The 22,692-nt window shown below is 40.1% G+C and overlaps 1 protein-coding gene across 2 annotated transcripts in view; it reads left to right on the top strand.

Moving 5' to 3' along the window:
- The first annotated feature begins 2,614 nt into the window (after positions 1-2,614).
- The window catches only part of KDM3A (lysine demethylase 3A), a 53,733-nt gene continuing 33,655 nt past the window's right edge, over positions 2,615-22,692 (top strand). For both annotated transcript variants that reach the window (XM_040496844.1, XM_040496843.1), the window contains exons 1-9: positions 2,615-2,740; positions 3,349-3,564; positions 10,128-10,283; positions 11,399-11,509; positions 14,671-14,773; positions 15,476-15,600; positions 15,859-15,931; positions 16,042-16,130; positions 21,869-22,032. In XM_040496844.1, the coding sequence (XP_040352778.1) occupies positions 3,379-3,564; positions 10,128-10,283; positions 11,399-11,509; positions 14,671-14,773; positions 15,476-15,600; positions 15,859-15,931; positions 16,042-16,130; positions 21,869-22,032 (1,007 nt within the window). In that variant the 5' untranslated portion in view covers positions 2,615-2,740; positions 3,349-3,378. The remainder of the gene's footprint in view (positions 2,741-3,348; positions 3,565-10,127; positions 10,284-11,398; positions 11,510-14,670; positions 14,774-15,475; positions 15,601-15,858; positions 15,932-16,041; positions 16,131-21,868; positions 22,033-22,692) is intronic.

Below are 22,692 nucleotides of genomic sequence, written 5' to 3'. Positions count from 1 at the left end.
TTATTAATTTTATTTATTCATTTCCCAACTGAAATGCATTTAGATTATTATGAAATTTTCACAACCACAAACAATGCTGAAATGAACAAATTTGTTGATGTCTCCTAGTTCAATATGTGGGTGTTATATTCAAAGGTTCCTAGGAAGTTTAACTTTAAAAAAAACAAAACAAGGGGCGCCTGGGTGGCGCAGTCGGTTAAGCGTCCGACTTCAGCCAGGTCACGATCTCGCAGTCTGTGAGTTCGAGCCCCGCGTCGGGCTCTGGGCTGATGGCTCAGAGCCTGGAGCCTGCTTCCGATTCTGTGTCTCCCTCTCTCTCTGCCCCTCCCCCGTTCATGCTCTGTCTCTCTCTGTCCCCAAAATAAATAAACGTTGAAAAAAAAATTTAAAAAAACAAAACAAAACAAAACAAAACAAAACAAAACATGAGTATCAGTGTATCTTTACATTCCTAACATTCTAGGTGGTTCAGCGTTCAGTGTGAATGCACAGTCTTTTTAGCCTCTACTAAATTATAGTGAGTGAATTATAGTAATTTTCTGACATTGAAATAGCCTTGTATTTATATGATAATCTAATTAATCCTGGTGATTATTTTCTAAAGATACTAACTTTAATTTGTTGATATTTTATATAAGAATTTTCCATCTATGTTCATGAGCCTCATTTATGTATACTTTCCCTTTCTTGTATTCTCTTGGTTCAGATATGATAATAGGTTTTTGCAAGTTTTATAAAATGCTTCAGATATTTTTCCATTTTTCCTGAGTTCTGGAACCATGAATATAACATAGGAATTATATGTTCTCTGAAAATTGGTACAACTAAGTTATCCCTAGGGATTGTTTTCCAGATTAATAGTTAACTGTGTAATAAAGGTCCTCTATACCCCCACTTACTTCAAAACTCTGAGATGCCTATTTCTGGGGTAGATATATTTGTATCTTCTGCTTCTATTACAAATTGTCAAAATTTTCCCATAGTTCTGATATTTAGTCTTACCAATGTTCTCAGAGTGATACTAGTTCAAGAGTGTTTATTATCTTTGTGGACTTTATCCTTTATTAATATAAAATCCTTTTCTCTTTTGAAGCTTTTGTTTCCAATTACATTAACATTTCTATATTGCTTTCCTTCTATCACTATTTGATTTGTAAACCTTTTCACTTTATAGTTTGAAGCTTTTTGCGTCATTATTGAGTCTGCTTGAGGTGAAGTTATAGCTGGATTTTGTTTTTAATCCAGTGTTTCTTTTAAAAATTAGCCCATTTATATTTATTGTAAATACTGATGTTGGGTTTACTTCTCTCGTCTTTTTTTTTTCTATTTACTATACTTTCATCTTGCTTCCTTTTCTTTTCTTGTTCTCATTTCTGACTTTTGTTGGACTGGATAAGTTTTCTTTGTTCCATTTCCCCCCTTTTTAATGGTCTGCAAATTACAAACCCAATTTAATTCTTCAGTGTTTATACTTAAATTTAAAAACTTAATGTCATATATTCAGAACATCTATATTAAAAATTAACATCTGGAATTAACCTGTATCTATACTTCTTTGAATACATTTCTGAACTTTTTCTGATTTTCAGTTTTCACACTTGTAAAATTGGGTGTCTGAGTTCTTCACTTAATCTTCATTTAAAGATTAAATGTGATGCCATGTCAAGCACCATCCTTTATTAAGTAAGAGGTCTTCAATTCCTTCATTCATTTCTTTTCATTCAACCAAAAAACTTCAGGTCCAAAAGACACAATCACCTTTCATCTCCTTTGTCCTTCAAAGTCACCTCTTCATATTTCTTGCACCTTTATGGCCTTCTTCTAGTCTTTCAATTGCTTTATAAGACTCAGAATATCATCTCACCCTCCCTCTACATAAAAAAAAATCCCATTCTGCATTGTACTGAATGGACTCTTTTGCTCTAGTTTAACGAACCTCATTTCCCAATGATTCCATGCCTTTCTTCATTTTTCCTTCAAAATGGCGGACTTTAGACGTTCCACGAATAGCACCACGTGCGCCTGCGCCTCCCGCGGCCATTTCGCCCAGCAGCCCAAACTCCAGCCCCCTGCTCCACGAAGCGCCTGCGCGAGAGCCTTCAGAGCACAGTGGCTCCTCCCTCTAGCTGAGTACGCTTGAAACCGCACGTTCCCGTCCCTTCCCTCCCCCGCTGACTCTGCACCGCCCTCACCCCTTTCCTGTGAGATTCTTCCGCCAAGTGGAAAGTCCACCTTCCGTCGACAGCCTACGCAATTGAAGAGCAATCCAATAGGCACCTACAGCCCTGGGGCTTGTCATTCAGTCTTATCAATGCACCACTGCAATTTTTCTCTGGCCCCTAAAGTTGATAAGCGATTTCGCGGGACTTTTTTGCATCCCGTGGGCAACAAATGGAAAGAATGGCTGTGGCGGAGGGATCTCTCGCTTACGCTCTGTGTACTTTAACCTAATGGGGGTCGTCCGGGAGTCGGAAGGGGGAGGGGAGAGGGAGGAGGCAGCCAAGGAATTGTTTTTTTCTCTCGCCCCGCCTGCGCCAGGCCGGCCAATGGCGGCGGGATGTTTACCCACGAGCCTCGCCCAGCTCCTCGAACTAGGCCAATGAGCGGCGGCAGCGGCTCCGAGGGGGCGGCTCCGAGAGGCTGTGCGTGTCTTGTGAGAGCTCTTGAACCAAGTCAGAGCTAGAGCTGGGCGGCTGGAAACGGCGGCCGCCGCTGGTGACTCAGGGAGGCAGGAGGCGGGGTAAGAGCGCCGCGGCCTCGGCTGAGGGGAGAGGAGGAAGAAAGATGAAGGCGCGGAGCCCGCGGCCCTGCCGCCCCCGCGCCGCGGCGCACGCCGGGACAACGGACGCCCGGGGGTCCGCGGCCGGGAAAGCGCGGTGTCGGGGCGGGGCGGCGGGGCAAGTGCGGAACCGCGGGCTCGCCCCTCCCGCGGGGCCGCCCGGGGCGGGGACACGGCCGCCCGGGACGGGCCCTTGCTTCGGGCCTTTTCTTCCCCGGGGTGGGGGGGGGGCGAACACTTTAAAATCCGCGTAAGCTGCAAATAATTCTCCCCTCACTCTGTCTGCGTTTAGGTTTAAGGTTTTGGAAAAGCGAAACTTGGGAGAATGAGGGTCACGCGGCGCTTGGGCCCGTGTTTGCGGTGGGGGAGGGATCCGGGGGGCGGGGGAGGACGCGGGTGTAGAGACCGGGTGTTGGGGTCTTGCCTGGTACCGGCCGCCGCCGTCTGGGGTCTCGTCTTTTCGAGCGCGGTTAGGCTCCCTCCCTCCGCCCTCGCTTCCCCCGCGTCCTCTCTTCCCGGCCCCCTCCCACCGACAGCCCCCGTTGCATTTTGTTTTTGTATTTTTGCAGGGAGGAGCCCTTCCTGCAGGCGTGGAAACCATGGTGCTCACGCTCGGAGAAAGTTGGCCAGTATTGGTGGGGAAGCGATTCCTCAGTCTGTCCGCCGCCGACGGCAGCGACGGCGGCCACGACAGCTGGGACGTGGAGCGCGTCGCCGAGTGGCCGTGGCTCTCTGGGACCATTCGAGCCGTCTCCCACACCGACGTTACCAAGAAGGATCTGAAGGTAAAACCAGCTCCCGGGCCTCAGCTGTCGGACGTTTTGTAGTTACCTTGGTAACGAGACAGCCAGCGGCCCCACTCCCCTTTTCAGAAAAGGGCGACCAGAAAGTTGGCATCTGATCTGAAGGTGCAGAAGACTAGACCTTGCAAGTCTTTGAAATTGGTCGTGTAGAGCCGAGGTGTGTTTGGCCTCCAGTTGCCCGTGTTTAATGACGGCCTTGGGGTTGCTCAGACATGCTTCGTTATTGCCCGCGCCGTGCCCTACTAGGACCGTAGGAGTGTTTCTCCCAAGGGGGAGCATGGGTAATATTGGATTCGTCAGGTAGGTGATGTTAGGAATCATTAGGAATTGAGGGCTAGTGTTTTCGGGTGGATTTTTTGGTGTGCTCCTCTTAATTTCTTCACCCAACTTGCTAAACTTTTAGCCGTGTTGGAAATGAAGTGTGAGTGAAGAGGGAGGAGCTTAGTTCTGTTTGGCATATTAGGGTGGGTACTTGTCCGTGTATGGCGGGTCAGAGTGGAAGTGGGTTCCTGGTCCTCTGATGAGTTTGTAGGTAGGTGTGGGCTATGACCGTATATGGAGGGCGGGGGTGGAGCCACCCCTTATATGGTGTGTTAGAGGAATGGCTTTGAAGCACACTTCGGTGTTCACGGGGAGGGAGAGAAATGAGAACAAGTGTGGACAGTGACTTTTAATCAGAACGACGCTCAGAATCTTTTTCAGTTAGATCATTTCAAAAAGAGTTGAATTTTGATTATACTCCCTTGTAGAAGTATTGGTGGCAAAGGATTGTCTGGGAACAACCAGTAAAGAAGCCATTCCACCAACAAAGACTCCTTTGTGCAAAAATAACTGGAGAAAGGTCCCTAACAAAGACTCCAAAGTGGTGGCAACTTGAAGGAAGCTTGTTAGAAGAGGAGAGATTTCCACCCTGGGTAGTGGATATGTTTCAGTATCTTCACTTGGTCATCACTGCTTTTTCTTGAGAACGATGTTCAAATTGGGAAGCAGGTTTTAGCATCAGCAGCTGAGTACATGTTGATTTCGGACACACCGTTCATTTGAACACTTTAAGGCGACCGTGCCTGTGCAAGCCAGTTTTAGTCTGCAGAGGGTTGTTGGATGTGTGGTTCTGTATTTTTAAAGCTTCCAGGGTGCCTTGGCTTCATGTTGAAATGGATGACTGTTGAGCACTTAGCCACGTGCCAGGCATCATGCTGAACACTTCATAGCCGTGATCTGATTAATCCTTACAGCAGCTCTGTGGGAGTAGGTACTAATATTGCCCCATTTTACAGACAAAAATATCCGGGCTGGGGAAGATTAAGTCACAGAGGTCACATAGAAATTGGCATAGCCTGTGTTCTAACCCAGGAAGTTTTGATACCTGAGCCCACCCTCTTTACCATTATGTTCCCTGTGCCACCAAAGGACTCTTTCAGACACTGTGGAGTTTGTTTTTTCTTCTCCTTTTCATTACTCCTAGCAAACTGGGTTTTGCTGTTTATAGAAAGAAAGTAGAGTGGCACAAGGATGGCCAACCTATTTGCTTTAGGCTAATAACCTTTTTCCATAAAGTGGGCTTTGTGTACCAGATTTCAGTCATAGTTGTTGTGGTTTATTTCACTTGCCAAGTAAAATGTTCTCTAGTGCATTTGTTTTTATCTGATTTGAATGGAAACAAGATTTGATTGAAGTCCTTAGTTTTTTGGCAGATGATGACAGACTAGGTGTTCCCTTCCCCCACAGGACCCAATTATAGACCTGTTGGATTAAGAAGGCAATCCAGGAGGTCATTTTTATGTGTTCTTTTTAATCTCCCACCTTCCTGCCACCCCAAATCTTTGAGGTGGTGGTAATATCTTCATTTTCAGAATGAGAAAGTAGATTGGAGAAAGGAGTCTTGTCCAGATTTGCATAGTTAGCTACTAAATGATGGAGGGAGGATTTGAATCTAGGGTTGGCTGTGTCTTTTCCATTGCACTAAAGTGCCTCACCTGAGGATAAACAGGGATTTTAATTTCAAGAACAGTTTTAACTATATTTGATTTTTGCTTTACCTGCAGACTTCGTAATTCAGCTTTAATGTAAGGTACAAATTCTGTGATTTTTTTTATCTAGTCATAATTCATCATTATGTTCCTTAATTGAGTAGCAGATGGCTTAAGTTTAAGGGCATATTGTATTAGCAAACACAGAATTTCAGAACACTGGAACCAAATTGTGCTGGGGAAATACAGGCAGGAACTAGTAAGTAGCTATGACCATGCTTACACTTGGGCTTAAGGATCCTGGGTTTTGGTGGGGGGGGGGGGGGGCGGTGGAATGGGACTGGGGGCTAAAATGTATATAAATGAATAAGATTCAAGTAGTATGCAACTGTTTTGGCATCGGTAGAAATAGTTTGTCTAGACTGATTTGCTGTTAGTTGAGGATGATGATAAAGCCAAGGCTTGTTAACTTTGTTTCACCTAGAGAGAGACTTTATAACAAAGTCACTTGGGTACATTATGTCTAGTTGTTGATTATATAGAGTCAAAGTGAAGACATAACAAGGAGTAAATATTTAGTATGTGGCACCTAATTGAATGCTCACAAATATCCTAGATGGTAAACCACATTTTTTAGTGTTAGAAATTGAGGCTTGAAGAAGTTAAATAACTTGACCAAGTTTGTCTCTAGATCTTAAACACTAGGCAGTTAATAGAGTGAGATTAAAGCACTTTGTTTTGCTATCCTTAGCACTTAGCTCGCTTGGCATGTAATATTTGCTGAAATATTTGAATATATGGAAGGAATCAAAGCTATTCTACACTGAAAAGCAGCTTTAGAAATGTACTAATGGAGCAGTGGCATTCTCTTTCTCTGGAATAACAACAAATCTTTATTAGGTGTGGTTATAAGAACCTCTTTTTATACTACTCTTTCTACAGGTGGCTTTGGGTTTGTTCATTATGCATGTTGGGAATGGCCTCCTTCCCCAACTTGTCTGTCTAGGTCTTTTCCTTCCTTTGAACTTACCTTATCCTTGAGTCTTCTGCTCTTAGTCCTTCGGGTTATCCTTAGCAGATGAGTAGTACTTGCCATCTCCATATACTATTTCCTGCTGTTAAACCTTTTTGGCAGTTGGGTGCTTTGACCAGTGTCTAGCCTTTTCATCCTTACATACAGTTGGAATTTGCATGTTGATAGATTCTGCTGCCAGTCAAACCATGTAAAATGAGAAAGTCCTAGCATTGTAATAAAATCTGTTTATCCCCCATAATTGAGCGCTAGACTGGGATTTTTAACGCTTATTTATTTATTTTTGAGAGAGAACACCAGCAGGGGAGGAGCAGAGAGAGAAGAAGACACTGAATCTGAAGCAGGCTCCAGGCTCTGAGCTGTCAGTGCAGAGCTGGACACAGGCCTCAAACTCCTGAACTGTGAGGTCGTGACCTGAGCCGAAGTCAGACGCTTAACTGACTGAACCACCGAGGCGCCCCTAGACTCTGAGATTTTAGACAAGTATTATATTTAGGTGTAAGAAGACCTAATCAGAAGTGTAATGAAATAATTTTCTAATTTGTGGAGTAGTGAAATAAGTGGTATTCTGGATTGTAGTGCTGGGCATAGAAAGATATGTCAAAACTTGCCTATAAACCATGCCATTCTATAAGTACCTACCGTTAACTTAGAAATATTTCACTTGGCCTTTCTGATGGTTTTCTTAATCATATATACTCAGGTGAGATTAGCTTGATTAGATATAAAGAGATTTTCTGTTGGGGAAAAATTAACTTGAAATAATTAGTTTGAAATAATTAGTTTGAAATAGTCCAGTTTCTGGTCCAGATATTTAATAGACGAATAAGGCACACATTTACAAAATGTCGTAATTAAAAGAAGAGCAAATTTGTTAATGATTTGTAGTGAGTACTGATAGGCCTCTTTTTGGCTTTTGGAATCAGATAGCATAAATAACATTTCCTTTGTGGACCAAAAGAACATGGGGGAATAACAATATAAATAACTAGTTATATCGATAAGTTTGCAGAAGCTTGGTCAAGTCACTTTAGTTCCCCCCGAATTTGAATTTTTATTGGTATGTCTTTTTATATAAATTTTTGCTTAGGAGGCTTTGGTGGTAGAAGGTCCCTTATGTAGAGAACCTCAAGCTTCAAGGCACAAATGAAAGGTATATGTGGTTATGAGAAGAAACTTTTGAAAAAATGTTGAAAAGAGCTCACAACTTACTGGTTTCATTATATTTTAAGTCACCTTTTAAACTAAAGTTAATATGAATTTTTGACCATGTAACCTAACACTCCAAAATCACAAAGTAAGTTATTTTTTAAGGAGCTAAACTTAATTTTTTAATTAGTCAAAAATTAGGAGGGGCCCTGTCTAAATTTTGGGTTAAGGTTGATTGTAAGCTTTATAGGTGGTGGTTGGATAAGAATTGTGATGTTGCTTAAGTTTTGGGAAGCCACTGAATATCTTAATCCTTTACTTTTTTTTGTCTTTGTTTCTTAGTTTTTTGCTGAATAGATACTGGATAATCATATTTAAGATCTTTCCACCACTACTAAGTGAACTGATACCTTGATAAATTAAGATTTGAATTCCCATGGAGCTTTTAAGGCTACCTAGTCTCCGTGGCAGATGCTTTACATACATTGTCTTAAAAATCTATATTAAAGTTCAGTGATGGGTAGATGTTAGTACTTTCATTTTGAAGCTAGCAAAACCAGTTTCAAAGAGCTTAGATTTTAGTAAGGGTTCTTAACCTGCCAGGCAGGTTCATTGGTTTTCTTTGTAATACTATGTATCTTATTTTATGCAAGTAAAATCATTCTGAGAAAGCTTCAACATAGCTGGGATTCAAACCCAGATTTCTCTGGCGCTGTAGTTTATATATGCTCATTCCTCTTACACATTGATGGGAAAACTCTGCCATCTAAAGCTAGTTTGGGTTTGGAGTTGATGTGATGTGGGGCAGAAAGACTATCCAGTTTAGGGGAGCTATCAGAGGACCTGGATTCTGGTGGCTGGGGAGGCAGGAAGATGAGCAGTCTCTGAACAGCTCTGTGAAGGACCATTTGATTGGGTATAGTGATGGATGGGGTGGGTAGAACCAAAGAGAGAGTACACACACAGGGCCTTGGCACATAGTAGGTGTTCACACATTTGGATGTATTCTGTGATAACTGCAAGATTAAAAGTCTGCCATGCCAAGAAGATATGCATCTTCTCAGGAGAAGTTGCCTGGGAGGTTAGGGATGCAGATTTTACTGTTGGGGGAGGAGGATAGGATGGATTTTAAATTTCATTGATTTTTAAAGATTGATATTCTAAGGCCATGAAACTGGAGAAGGTTTAGGATTGGGGCTATAGTGGTATACCAGTTGGGAATGTCCTGCCTGCTAAGTGGTTTAGAGTAAACAGAAGGTAAGAGCCCAATTCAGAGAGACATTTATTCATTCAACAAGTATTTGAGTACTGACTGGGGACTGGATACCAGTGAAATACAACAGTTAAGTAAAAACAGATGCAGACTTTGACATATTAGAATTTATGTCAATCAGTCAGCCACAAGTAAATAATTCAAAGTGTGGGTAAGTGTTAGGAAGGAAAAGTATAGGGCTTTGAGTGCAATGAACAAGGGAACTCTTCTGAGGGGTGGAGGAGGCTCTTTGAAGGTAAGGTAAGGCTTCTTGGAGGAAAGGATTTTTTTAATCGGGTTCTGACAGATGAATGGAAGTTAACTAAATTTTTTTTTTTTTAATTAAAAGTTGAAAAGGGAGATATAATTATCTGTGAACTTATGAACAGAGTTGGCATGTTTATTAACTAGTTCTTTGAAACCAAAAACGAGAGGCTGCTTTAGTAGGAGAGGGGATTTTAAATCAAATTTAAAAAAGTGATTTTTACACCACATATTGAGGAAGTTTAACTCTGGGGTCAATTTATCAACTATTTGCTTCTATATTTAGCAAAGTAGTCTTTGACTCCAAACTCCCAGTTTATTCAACTGAAAGGGATATTGAGGATATGCTCTCTACTAGGCCTAGTGTTAAATCCTGTGAATACCAAAGGGATTGAAAAGCAAGTTGTGGATTATGGTGAATGGGTGGGGGGGGGGGGGGCTCATCTTAGGCCCACAAGCAGCGTCAATTTAGAATTACAATGACCTGCAGTAAGTACTTTTTTTAGGGTTTCAAATTTCTTTCTTTTGGTTCTTAAAGTTCTGATGTCTAACGTGTAAAAACTTTCCACATGGGGGGTTTTTGTTGTATGTATGGGCTTCCTAGAAGTTACTTTGGGGGGCAGAGATTGGCCTCCAAAACCCTTGGCTGCTGCTTCCCAAAGTGATTTGGGAGCTAGAGCTTGATGGTTAGATTAACATGTCGGACTGGTTTATGTGGACTGCGAAGGGAAGTAAGAGTGGGAAAGAAGGACAGCAAACACTCAGATATTCAGATTAAATATTCAAGTAGAATAATGGCATAATTCAAAGTCGGCATTTTTCGTGTTTATTTTTGTTAATCAAATCTGATTTTTTTTTTTTACTTCTGTTTGTCTAGGTGTGCGTAGAGTTTGACGGGGAATCTTGGAGGAAGAGAAGATGGATAGAAGTCTACAGCCTTCTAAGGAGAGCATTTTTAGTAGAACATAACTTGGTTTTGGCTGAACGAAAGTCTCCTGAAATTTCTGAACGAGTTGTTCAGTGGCCTGCAATAGTGAGTAGAACTTGGGCTTATGAGAAGAGGGTATTGGTTATGTGTGAAACAAGGGAAATGGATATGTAGTGCCTATATTTGGCGTCTGGAGAATAATAGTACAGAAACATGACAGCGTAGGGGAGTTAGAAGAGCATCTGGGATCTCCTGTCAGCCCCACTGCGAGGAATTCTGGAAGTCTAGGCCCTTGACTTTCTCAGCTCTGTTTCTTCACTTGAAAAATGGGGATGGTCATATGGGTAATGTCTAGGTTAGAAGTCAGAAATCAGCAGTTGTATATGGACATACAGATCTGTTTGGCTTCACCCTCATAGTGTTTTAAGAAAATTTGAATTAGTTGTCTGCTTATGAAATGGGGAGAGTATACCTTAAAATCTGGCTGTTGCCTGGCTCCTGTAGAGAGTTGCCAGTCTTGGCCTCATGATCCCTAAGGTTCTCTCTGAGTCATAATATTCTTTGGCTCTGAAGGTACTGGTAGTCAGTACCATTTCCATATCATAAGTCTGGTGTAGTTGGAATACGAGAGTGATCACAGGGTCTGGAGAAGACAGTTCAGGTTTTGTGAGACATAGAGCTTAATGGTGAAAGGGTCAGATTTAGACAGTTGGAAAGGCCAGGAAGGTGACTGAAAGGCTGACCAGATTGTGAAGAGCCAAGTCTGCTGTGTTAGCAAAGTTAAGATTTTGTCTGTAGGTGAGAACAGCTAGCTACTGGAGGTTTTTCAGTAATGTAGGGTTTTGGTTAAAGTTATATTTTGTCTTTGTATTTTTCCACCCCAGCTATTAAGAATTGGCTAAAAACGTGGTTCTGTAGCCTCAGAAAAATGTATACATACAATTTTTTGCATAAATTTTAGAGAAGCTGTATATCTTTGGACCCAGACTTCTATGTTAATGAGTCCCAAATGTGTATCTGGCTTAAATGATTGACTTTTGGATAAAAATTATGTGATATTATGGTTGCATAAATAGTCGTTATTGGGATACTGGCAGTAAATAAAAAAAACTTAATGGTTTTATCTCTTTCTGTATGTGTGGAAAGTTGCTCGTCCCCATTTTCAGAGTTATGCTGATAGCAGTTGTGATGCCAAAACATTTTCTTTTGTTTTGCTATAGGTGTACAAGTCTCTGTTGGACAAAGCTGGTTTGGGATCCATAACCTCTATTCGCTTTCTGGGAGATCAACAAAGAGTATTTCTTTCTAAAGACCTCCTGAAGCCTATACAGGTAAAACATAAAAACAATATTAAACTCTCAAGATAGAAATACAGAGTCCTTTAAGACGAGAACTAAAATATTGATGTTGATTGCTCTAATTCGAACACCTATCTAACAGAAAAGGACCCATCCCAGCAGTTAGTTGTTAGACATCATCCCTCAGTGTTAGCCATTCAGTTGGTGCTATCCATTTGGTCTTGGAAGGACAGAGAAACTAGGGATGGAGTGTGTGTGTGTGTGTGTGTGTGTGTGTGCGCGCGCGTGTGCGCACATGCGCGCATATGTATGGAAACACCTAGGTGATACAAAAATAATTTTAAAAAGATTGGCTCTTGTTCATATATATATATATATATATATACACATGAGTATATATCCATATATGGCAGTTGTTATTTTATGTATCCTGTATTATTTGGGAAGTTGCCTACTTGCTAAAATACATTTGTAACATTCAGATCAGTACTTCGGCACTTTCGTGGTCATCAGACATTGGCAGGGTGGCAAAAAATTTGAGTTGCCTGACAAATGTTCCCAACTGAGGTTGAATAAAGTGATGTTCTGCCTTCTTGTTTCATCTCTTATACTGTAAACAAGTATCCTTTCTGAGGTCTAATTAGTGCTGAATTTTTATGCTTTTTTTTTTTTTTTTTTTTTTTTTGGTGGTTTTACTACACCAACTATAGTGCTGAAGTACTGTCTAGTCTTCCTAAGTGCAAGAAGGCTGTGATGTGTCTTAGGGAAGAAATACATTTGTTAGAGAAGTTTTATTCAGCCATGAGTTATAATGCTGTTGGCTGTGATTTCTAAGTTAATGATGCAGTAACATATTAAATAATGTGTTTTCTAGTACACGCATGTGAGCACACATACACGCACACACACACACATAAAACAAGGTTATATATATAGGTCGGTTGATGAAATTGTGACCCAGAGGCTCAAAGGAACCTAACCTTACCTTTCCACTAGGAGCAGTGGTTCACTATTCACTATTCCAGTGTTTGTGTGGACTTAATAAACATAATTACAATGAATAATGAGAATTGAGAGCGCATGCATGTGTGTTCTTTCCAACTAGCTTGCAAAACCCCCACCCTTTTCTTCACAACATTTAGGCTCTTGGGTCTTGCTTATATGTGATTATTTTCTTCATGAAAATGTTCGCAGAGAGGGGGAAAGAACATACAGATTATTTCCAGATTACTACCTTGGGAATAGAGTTGGTCATGTCATATCATTTGTCTTTTAGAGGTCATTTATGAAACTTAATCCCCTTTATCCACATCCATTTGGTGACCTAACTTGTTTCTGTGAACTGTTGTTAAAAGACAGTTTAGGGTCAATGGTCATTGCCATTGATGTGCCTGTGTTGGAAAACCCAAAGCACGGGCTTTCTCACTAAAGTCTCATTTCTGTATCCTGAAGGTGAGTGAAAACAAGGTCCATATTCTGAACCTTATTTTACAATGATTAAACAGAACAAAAAAAGGTGCTTTTGCTTAAGTTAATTTCAGATGCAGGTTACCTTCGTGATGTTCAGATAGCCATGTTGATGTTTTATCTGCCTTAAAAGGAAGAATGCCTTGCTCTTAAGGACCAAGGAACATACAGGAGGGGCTTTGGGTATCTTGCTTTACTTAGTGATAGAGTAGTTTTTACTTCTCAGCATTGTTTTCTGGACAGTTGTGTTTTGCATCTTTTGTATATCCAAGCTTTTTAGTCAAAGCAGAACTCATAATTTTGTTTCTTAAGATGGAAAAAGCAAAATCTAGATCAGTAAGTTTTTATTCTCAGGAAGGTGCACCATGGCTATCATTGTGAATATTACTAGTAATATTAATTGAGGTAGATTATGATGTGTGCTCTTGACTTTTACTGGTGATAATAGTGGCCCAAGCTTAGTGCTTCAGGGCATTCTCTTGTAGATGTGGGTAGTTACATCCAGTTGCTACTGTATGAAACTGTGTTGGGAGATGTGATTACTGCAGTAGAATGCTTGCCCTATATAATACACAGAGAACCTGAAAATCATTTGGTATATATAGAAGTTGGAATTGAAACTTAAGGTTTGTTTTTTGGATTGAATTTGACTTATTTATTTGTGGGTAAGAAGACAAAATACCCAGGTTAGTCATCTGGCACTAAAACTTTCCTGGGCAGAGTAGAATTATTCTACCTTGTTTAAGAGCCATTTGTGACTGTCCCTAGTAATGTGCATTTTATCTCTTAATAAGAATTGGAGCACACATTTACATTTTTTTTTTTTTTGAAACTGCAGCAGCATGAGGGGGAAAAAAATAAACAACCGTAAATGGTTCATTCTGATAATTAATGTTGAGCTCTTCTGAAGACCCTAGGTTAAGTCTAATGTTATTTGGCTTAAGAAATGCATTTTTCCAGCATGGCCTCTCTAAAAGACTAGTTAGTTTTCCCAGTGGGAGGAGTGGATGAACTAATTTTGGCCACTGTGTATCCATTTCAGTGTCAGAAAAGTGTGAAGCCCTGATATTAGAGGAGCTTCTGTGCTGTATAGTTTGTGTTCAGCAGGTTATTTGTATTGACATTTTCTGTATACATTTATCATAACTTAGTGTGCACACAAAGCCAGAAGACTGTGGAATAGCGCCCAAAATGGAGCTGCTGCCAAGAATTGAGTGTTTCAAAACTGGCTTGCTGAAAACTTAATGCTATTCATTCAGATTTTGTCTCTCCCATACCTCCCTTTACCATTTGTAAACAAAAATGCATTTGGAATTTTAGTTGGGTTAAATCAATCTGTGTTGTGATTTGTTAAAAACAATTTCAGCAAATTGACTCTACATATCCGTGTGTTTCTATGTGTGTGTCTTTTGCCCCTGGGAAATCCTTGGATTGACCATCTAATTTATTATATTTTCCGTAGTCAAAGTTGTGTCATACTTAAAATTATGCTTTGAGCCACTCCTCAGTATTTGTCATGCTCTTAGCTTGGGGTGACTTCACTTTAGTCTCCCTATATCTGTGATCATTTGATGGATTCCTACTATTTGACCTTTTCAGTTCATTGGAGTTGCAGTGGTTTGGTGCCATCAAATGGCTACTGACAGTACTTAAACATTAAGCTGATTGAAATATCCACTGGAATTTAACACTTCTTATTTGTTACCTTAAAATCTTTCATTTTTCAGGATGTAAACAATCTTCGACTTTCCCTTATGGATAATCAGAATGTCAGTAAAGAATTTCAAGCTTTGATTGTGAAACATTTGGATGAAAGCCATCTTTTACAAGGTATATAGATTATCTGTTGATGACAGTTCATGAGTTGACGAATAGTTTGTAAGAAGCTACATTTTAGTCCTCATTCATTGAAATTTCTAATTTTTTAGTAATTGCTTTCTTCATCAACTAGATGATTGAAGGACTTTATATATCCAAAAGCCTCTGAAATTTGGAAAGCTCAGGGCTTATGTGAAAACTAGTAAAGTAGGTATTAAAAAAGCTCAGGTGTATTTTGACATGGAATTTGATATGTTTGAAATTTCAGTCTTATAAAATTGATGAAACATGAATGTGGTAATCCTGATCTTCTCATATACTGTTACTGAGTTTCCTGGTCAATTTTACAGTTTTTTAAGTTCTGTTTAGGCAGTTCTGTTGGGGTTCCTGAATTTGGATCCCCTAAAACTCTGCACAGGAAAGTAAGTTTGGGTTCAGTGAGTTACCTGGGTTCTGCTTGGTCTCATTCAAATGGTAGAATAAATATATTGCCACTTTTAGGTAAATTAATAGGAAAATGGAATAAAAAGTTTAAAATAAAATTAAAAATTTCTCCTAGCTTTTCTGAAATGTCTGTCTTCTCGTGTTTATAGCAGTATCTTTTACTGTTTATTTTTGTCTACTGCTTTTTTTAAAGACTTGAGAAAAGATTATCTTGGATGTTGGTGTGTTGGGAGATAATGCAGATTGCTCTAAGGATTTTTTTTTCTTCAGGTGACAAAAACTTAGTTGGTTCAGAAGTAAAAATTTATAGCTTGGACCCATCGACTCAGTGGTTTTCTGCAACAATTGTAAACGGAAACCCAGCATCAAAAACTCTGCAAGTCAACTGTGAGGAGGTAAAAGAGGATGCTAATTGCATGTAAGATAACCTGACAGAGAAAGATAATTCTAAAAAAGAATTATAATATCTTATAGGAGTTAAATAGTTTTATTATCTTTGTATTAAAATATTAGAGTAGAAAGAGAAATATCATGATTGTTTTTAAAAGAAATTATTTGTAAGAAGCTCTTCTTGTATGTTAACAGAACTAATTTCTGGTATGTTTCTGAGCGTTTTTAAGTTTCCCAGTATCTTTGTTTTATTTATTTTTAAGATTCCAGCACTGAAAATTGTTGATCCATCACTGATTCATGTTGAAGTTGTGCATGATAACTTTGGGACATGTGGTAAGATACTGTTTGATTAAAGCCTTTATTCTCCTTCTGACCTTTCCTCTTTCTCCTTTCCATGTTAAGAGAAACAGGGAAGCCAACTTACTTATTTTTAAATATTTTAGGTAATTCCACAAAAATTGGAGCCGTAAAACGCAAGTCTTCTGAGAATAATGGAAGCCTAGTTTCCAAACAAGCAAAATCTTGCTCTGAGGTAACCTTATGTTTGTCACTTGTGTCAAAGTTTCCTGAACTCTGATGGTGTGTGGCCAGTTTGTTTGGTGGTTATAAAGCTTTCTTCTGTGCTGTTCTGCACTGTGTTGTCTGCTCTTCTTTGCTGGTTCCAGATCTTGGCCATAATTTCTACACTCAAGCAGATGGAGATAATATAAGTTTCTGGTTAACTATTTTTTGTGTAAAACGTATTATTTTTTGATATTTGCTGAAAATGCTCAATAGATTTGACAGTTTTCATCCATAAGGAGTGTTTTTGAGGGTAAGCTGAGTTGTGTGTATCAAATTGGAGGGAAGGGGAGGAACCTTAGAATTCTGAGTAGGTGTTGAAATAGGACTCCTCCCTCCTCGGTAATAGCTTTGATTGGTAATTTATGATTGGTTAAACAGACATGCTAGATTTTTAAAGGAAGGGTTGGTTTGCCATAACAAATTTCTGCCCAGAAAAGTATAGGCTTGTATGAATGCCACTGTGAGTTCAAGTACTGGATTTAATTCTATTCTGAAATAGTAAGGAGTTAGATCAAGAAACTTAAGACTGTTTGTCTTTGAGGTGAGTTGAATCCTTAGGACCTATTACAATACACATAACTTTTTTTACAGCTTAGGTAAAAGCTTACACAGCTGTGTATCCAAATGCACTCATGTTACAGGGACAAAAACACCTTTGTGATGCTCTGCTCCAGGCTGGAGCTTAGATTTTGAAAATGGACCAAGTTGGTATTAAGATTGTTGGCAGCACTTTAGAGGGAACTTTGGGGTCTGCAGGAGTAAGGCAAGAAGAAATGGCATGGTAGTGGGCCAGAGGCAGTTAATGTATCCAGGGTTCTGTACCGGGGCCCAGTGGACTACAACAACATCAAGTAGAACCAAAGCAAGTGCTGTGCTACACAAAAAAATTTAAGAATCTGAGTGGCTAGGATGATTGCCTTTCCTGAGTCTGAAGCCTGTGAGCAGGCAATAGGAACTTTGACACTTGACCAAAAACTTTGTAAACCAAGGTATATAATATTGTCTTCCTTCCAAGTGTGTAGGCCTGACTTTAGGTTGTTCAGGAAACAATGAAGAGGTAATTATTGGAAATTAGTATTACTGCTTTCATTTTTGCTTTTAAGTTTACAAGGGGGAAGTAATGTAGTAGGGAGTGGTTATTATATCTTAGAGTTAAGCTCACAGAGGATATTGTCGAGTAATCCACAGTATCAGCAGCTGAGAGAGAAACAGAGTAGAACCTGTGAGGTTATTAGCAGTCTTGGGTCCCAGAGGTAATAAAGGCCAGTTTGGAGAAGTTGATTGGGTGTAGCCTGACATGGAGAATACATCAGTATAAATAGTTGGTGAGATGAAAAGGAGAACCACATGATGTTGTGTTGAGGAGAGGCCAGAGAATAGGAAATGGCATCCTGACAGATCATTGAAGAATCAGCCTGGGGTGCAGGCAGAGGACTGGGGTCAGTAAGGAACTCCTGTGGAAGAAGGTGCCAGTTCTGAACAATGTCAGGTTTATCAGTGATGGGACAGATAGGTGAGCAAGTAGATGTAGAGCCTTCAAGGAGACACCTGTAAAATGTGGTAACATATATGTCTATAAGTGATCCTGTCTGCCTGACTCCTACTGTTCAAGGGCAGGAAGCATGTCTTTTTGATCTCTGTTAGCATTTTGTCCAGCTCAGTAGGTTTGTGTGCTGCTGAACTGATTGTTGGGCACAGTATAGGCTATTTTTGAAAAAAGCCTGAACGTTGGCTAGGAGATAAGTTCCCATAACCTATTTGAGCTTAATTTCTGCATCTAAATTGAAAAACTAAATTTGATGTTTTAAAAATGTCTGTTTCAGCTCTTAAACTTTGTACTAGTCAAATTCTCATTTTAAAGGAAATTGGGATGATAGATTTGGCTGGAGATGGGTATTGGCTTTTTATTATTTTTATTGTAACACTTTTTCTCCCCCTCATACTGCATTTATTTGTCAAATGAAGATTCTCACATTAAAAAAAAAGTTATTTAAAAATATTTAGTTAGCCCAGAAAAACGCTAAAGAAATGTCACTTATTCACATTTTGGAATACCTGTCTTTCTACTGTTTTTTGTTTTTCATTTTTTCCTGTATAATCATGGAGGCCTTTAAACAAAACAAAACAAACTAAAAACCATAGCATTTTGTAGCCTCCTTGATTCCTTTCCAGTGTGTTGTGAATATTTTTCCGTATCTGTAAATATTCTTTTTTGTTCTGGGTGGTTCTTGTAATCAGGCAAATTTTGGAAACAGTGGCTGGGGCTAGATTTTAAGAGCGCTAGAGAGGTATAGGAAGAAGTGAGGAAAGAAAGAGTTCACTTAAATGTGGGAGTGAAAGGTGAGTATAGTAACATACTTGGCACACATCCCACCGTGTTTGCACTTTCCAGATGTGTTGGACTGGCACAGAGTTTACTTTTAGGGTGGTCTTTGGAAAACAGGAGTTTGGGATTAGGTAGACGAGACTCTGGATTGCGTTGGTGAATACTTTTGGATAGAATAAACCTGTTTGCCAGTAACAGCTGGCTCCTTGAAGGTCTTCTCTGCCTAGCAGACTATTCCTCAGAGTTAGGACATTGCTTGGTTAATTGAGAGAGTCTGCTGAGTAGTGTGAGCCAGCAGTGTCCTTTTTAGAATACCATCATACACTCAATTATATTATCTCCGTCTGCTGGCAGGGAGGAACTATTGCCATGACTGGTATAGAAGACCTTCAGGGAAAACTCTTCAGGTAAGAAGAAACCTTGACCCTTGTCAAGTCAGAGGCCAGTGCAGTGATGTGCACGTGAAGATGGGTTTTGAAATTGGAGCCCTATCCCTGTTGAGCGTATTTCAGTTTCTAAAAGGAAAAGCTTCCTAAGTTATGTATTTGTAATACATGGTGACTGTACTGAGAAAATTTTCATCTTTCTGCTTTCAGTCAGCTAATCTGTGTGCCAGGCATCATGGTGAAGGACAGCCCTGTAAAATAGGCTTCATTATTCTCATTTACGGTTGAGGAAACTGAACTCGAAGAGCTTAAATAATGTGCTAGGAAGTGTCAGAGACCAGATTCAGACCAAGGTCTGCCACCAAAGCCCAGTACCCCTAGGCACTGTGCTGGTGTTGCCATTCCTCTCCAAATCTTGTCCTTGGTATGGTGAGTCACCACTGTAAAACAGCAGATTCCTGCTTCATTCCCTCTGTCCTTCCCTCCGTCTTTCCAACAGATATTTACTGAATACTAAATATGTGCTAGACATTGGTGAGTATTACTGTCAGTCATAGGACTGACCTAGCTGTTTTGAAATATTAAGTCCTAACGGCATCATTCATTCATGCATTCCACCAGTCTTATTTGAGCATCTGCTGTGTGCCTTGTTTTATAAGGTTTAACAGTGGACACAAGATCAGGGTCTGCCTGTAGGTGTGTATGATTCCTTGTGAGAAGACTGACAATAAAAAAGTATCTTAAATGAACTTTGACAGTGCAGTGTCCTAAAGCAATGGCGGGTACAAACAAACATAGAAATATGATGAAGCACAGCGGGATGCTTTTTGGGGCACTGCTTTGGAAAGAGTAATCAGAGGTTCTGAGGAGGTGACAATAGAACAGATTTGAGAGTGAAGGGATGGAACCAGTCAGCCACATGAAAACTATGCAGAGGGAATGAATGGCAAGTAAGAAGGTGCAGGCAAGAAAGAGTTTAGAGCGGAAAGGAAGCCAATGTATTTGGAACACTGTGAACAAGTAGAATGAGGGGATCGGGAAGGTTGGTAGAGACCAGACCACACAGAACTCTTCTAGGCAGTGGAGTGCCATGATCTGATTGATTTATATGTTACAGATTGGTCTGTGGTAGAATACATTTTGGGTAGGAGGCAGACCATTTGAACAAACATGGAGGGAAGTCAGGCCAGTTAGAAGACCCATTGTAATCCCATGTGGGGGGAAAATGGTGGTAGTGGTGGAATGTAAAGAAATTGGTTAGATTCTGTAAATATTTTGGAAATAGAGGCAGGATTTACTGGTCCATTGATTGGATTTAGGAAATGAGATGGAGGGTTTTTGTTTTTGTTTTACTTAAGCAGCTCAATGGCTGTTGTACAGAATAAAAATTTATGCAATCTAAATTTCTTCAGTGTGTTACTCTAGGTTTGCAATCAGAATTTCTCTCAAGAAAGTAGTTTAAAAAAAGGTATGTATTAGCATATCAACTCTAAACATAATTCAGAACAAGGAAGGCGGTATGAGGGAAGATCCTTGGTAAAAATGAGCCTCAAGTAAGCCTTTTGAAATGACTTGGCAATTAAACTTTGGGAGGGTAATCGTTTTATAGGTGATTACTAGAGAATTATGAAACTGAGTCAAAAAGGACTTTCAGGACTTCTCTAACTTCCTTAGCTTAATGATTAGGAAACTGAGGCTCAGAGAGCCGAAGTTGACCATCCCAGGAATATTCTTAGAATAGGCAAAGCCTCCCCACCTCCAAAGAAATTTTTCTGGGGAACACTAAGTTAATACTTAACCAAAATTGAGTTGACTGAAGTAGTATAGTATACGAGCAGATAATTTTATATTTTCATATAGTTTGAAACTGTGCCAAAACTTTGACAGTGATTCAGTAGATTTTTATTTTTCAGATATTTCTGTTTAGCATATATTAGACAGTTTTTTCGAGGCTGCCAGAGTTAAATGTCTGAAAAAGATTCATGAGTAGACTGAATGTAAATCAATATATTCAGAATTGTGAAGTTTTAAAAACTAAGGGAGGTAGTACCTCAAATTTTAGAAGCTAATCTCTAGAAGATGAAGAAACTTTGAAGATTCCTGCGGTTTAGATTTGGTGGTAGGATAAATGTAGAGGTCATTGTGGAATGAAGGAGCTGTGCTGGGGAAGGGCACAGGACTTAAAGTTTAAAGCCCATGCAAAGAGGCTGGTGAGTAAGCGGAATAATTTCCCCTGGTTTTGCTGAAGACTGGTCACGGGGAGTTGAGTTTAATCCCTTCCTTTTTCCCTGGTGGGAAGTTGACGTGTGTGGATAGTAGAAACTGGAAAGAAGAGGGTCCATTATTATATTTTTGTGAAGATAAAACTTCTTGAAAAGAGAAGGTGTCCCAACTTTGTCCCACAGGCTTGTCACGACTTGATATTTTTTGCAGCTTACGGTTGCCTTTGTGACTTGAAGAGCCACATAAGAGCAAGAACCATGTTCTCAACCTTTATTGCGTTGTAGAGGCTTACCCTGGTACCCAGTAGGCACCACTGCCTACAGGAGTCCTAGTGGTCTGGTCCCCTGGCAGCCTGTGCAGTAAGTGCGTGGTAGGCACTTGAGTCATGCAAAACTGAATGTATGTGAAGCTGCCACCGTTTAAAGACTGTCACTTGAAAGCTCACTTTTGTGCATCGCATTTTTAAAGTAATTGCCACATGGCTGCATTTTCCTGACATAATGATTCAGAGGTCTGTAAAAGATCAGCCGGTGATCTTTTATAGGAAGACTCTAGCTTTATGAAAAGCTGGGATGATTTAACAGCCTTCAGATACAAGTCCTTAATTTTGTGACTTTTCAGTTGTTTTGCTGTTTTGTGCTTTTTGTTTGGAAATGGTGTTGTGCTTGTTTAGTACTAAACCAGGCAAATAAATGTGAATCTTGCTAGGACTTCACAATTCTCCAACTAGGTACTTTCCTTTTAATGTCTGTTGGTTTGCTATCTTTTTAGGCCTCTCCTAGTATGTGTCCTGTACAGTCTGTGCCCACAACGGTTTTTAAGGAGATCCTGCTTGGCTGTACGGCAGCAACCCCACCTAGTAAGGACCCGAGGCAGCAGAGCACTCCTCAGGCTGCCAACTCGCCACCCAATCTTGGAGCAAAAATTCCTCAAGGGTAAGTAGGGATATTTGTTAAAGATGTTTAGTCATAGTAGGAGAAAAATGATTTCAGCCGTAGTTCGCTGTGTCTGAGCTTAACCATTGCTCTGGTGGCAAGACTTAACCTGCATTCCGTGGTTCATAGGGTGTTAGTACAGCTACATTCGGCGTCATGACCTGCTGTTCCTCACATCTCAGGTTATCCACAGAGGTTTTTTCATTAGAGTTTTCAAATCGGTCAGGTGCCTTTTTGGAGGTGAAAAGGGAAATAGGCATGTAGAACAATGTGGAAAACGTTTTTAAAAAGTGAAGATGTGAGGAAAGGGCAACTTTCTTCACTTGATACAGTGAGAATGGTCAATTGAAATACTGTAGACAGTTGCAGAATAAACGTCTGCTGTGACGAAAAGGGAGCGGAGTGGTTGTATGTGGAAGACTGAGGTCAGTGGGAGTGTGCAGAACACGGAGACATGGTGATAGAGAGTAGTTCTTACCAGTCCAGACCTCAAGTATAGGCGGCGGCAGATAAAATATTAAGTCCTAGAAATGAGGATGCGCTAGCTGTAGGAGGAATAGGTAACTAGTTTATAGGTGAAAAAAATGAATAAGAAATGTAAAGTGTAATCAGAGAGTTGAAGTGGCTACAAGGTTACGGAGAAAAGAGTTTAAAAGGAAG

The sequence above is a fragment of the Herpailurus yagouaroundi genome, unplaced genomic scaffold (genome assembly GCF_014898765.1).
Source record: "Herpailurus yagouaroundi ecotype Mexico unplaced genomic scaffold, PumYag 188, whole genome shotgun sequence".
In the NCBI taxonomy this organism is placed as follows: Eukaryota; Metazoa; Chordata; class Mammalia; order Carnivora; family Felidae; genus Herpailurus; species Herpailurus yagouaroundi.
This window is presented reverse-complemented; position numbering and strand designations above follow the sequence as displayed.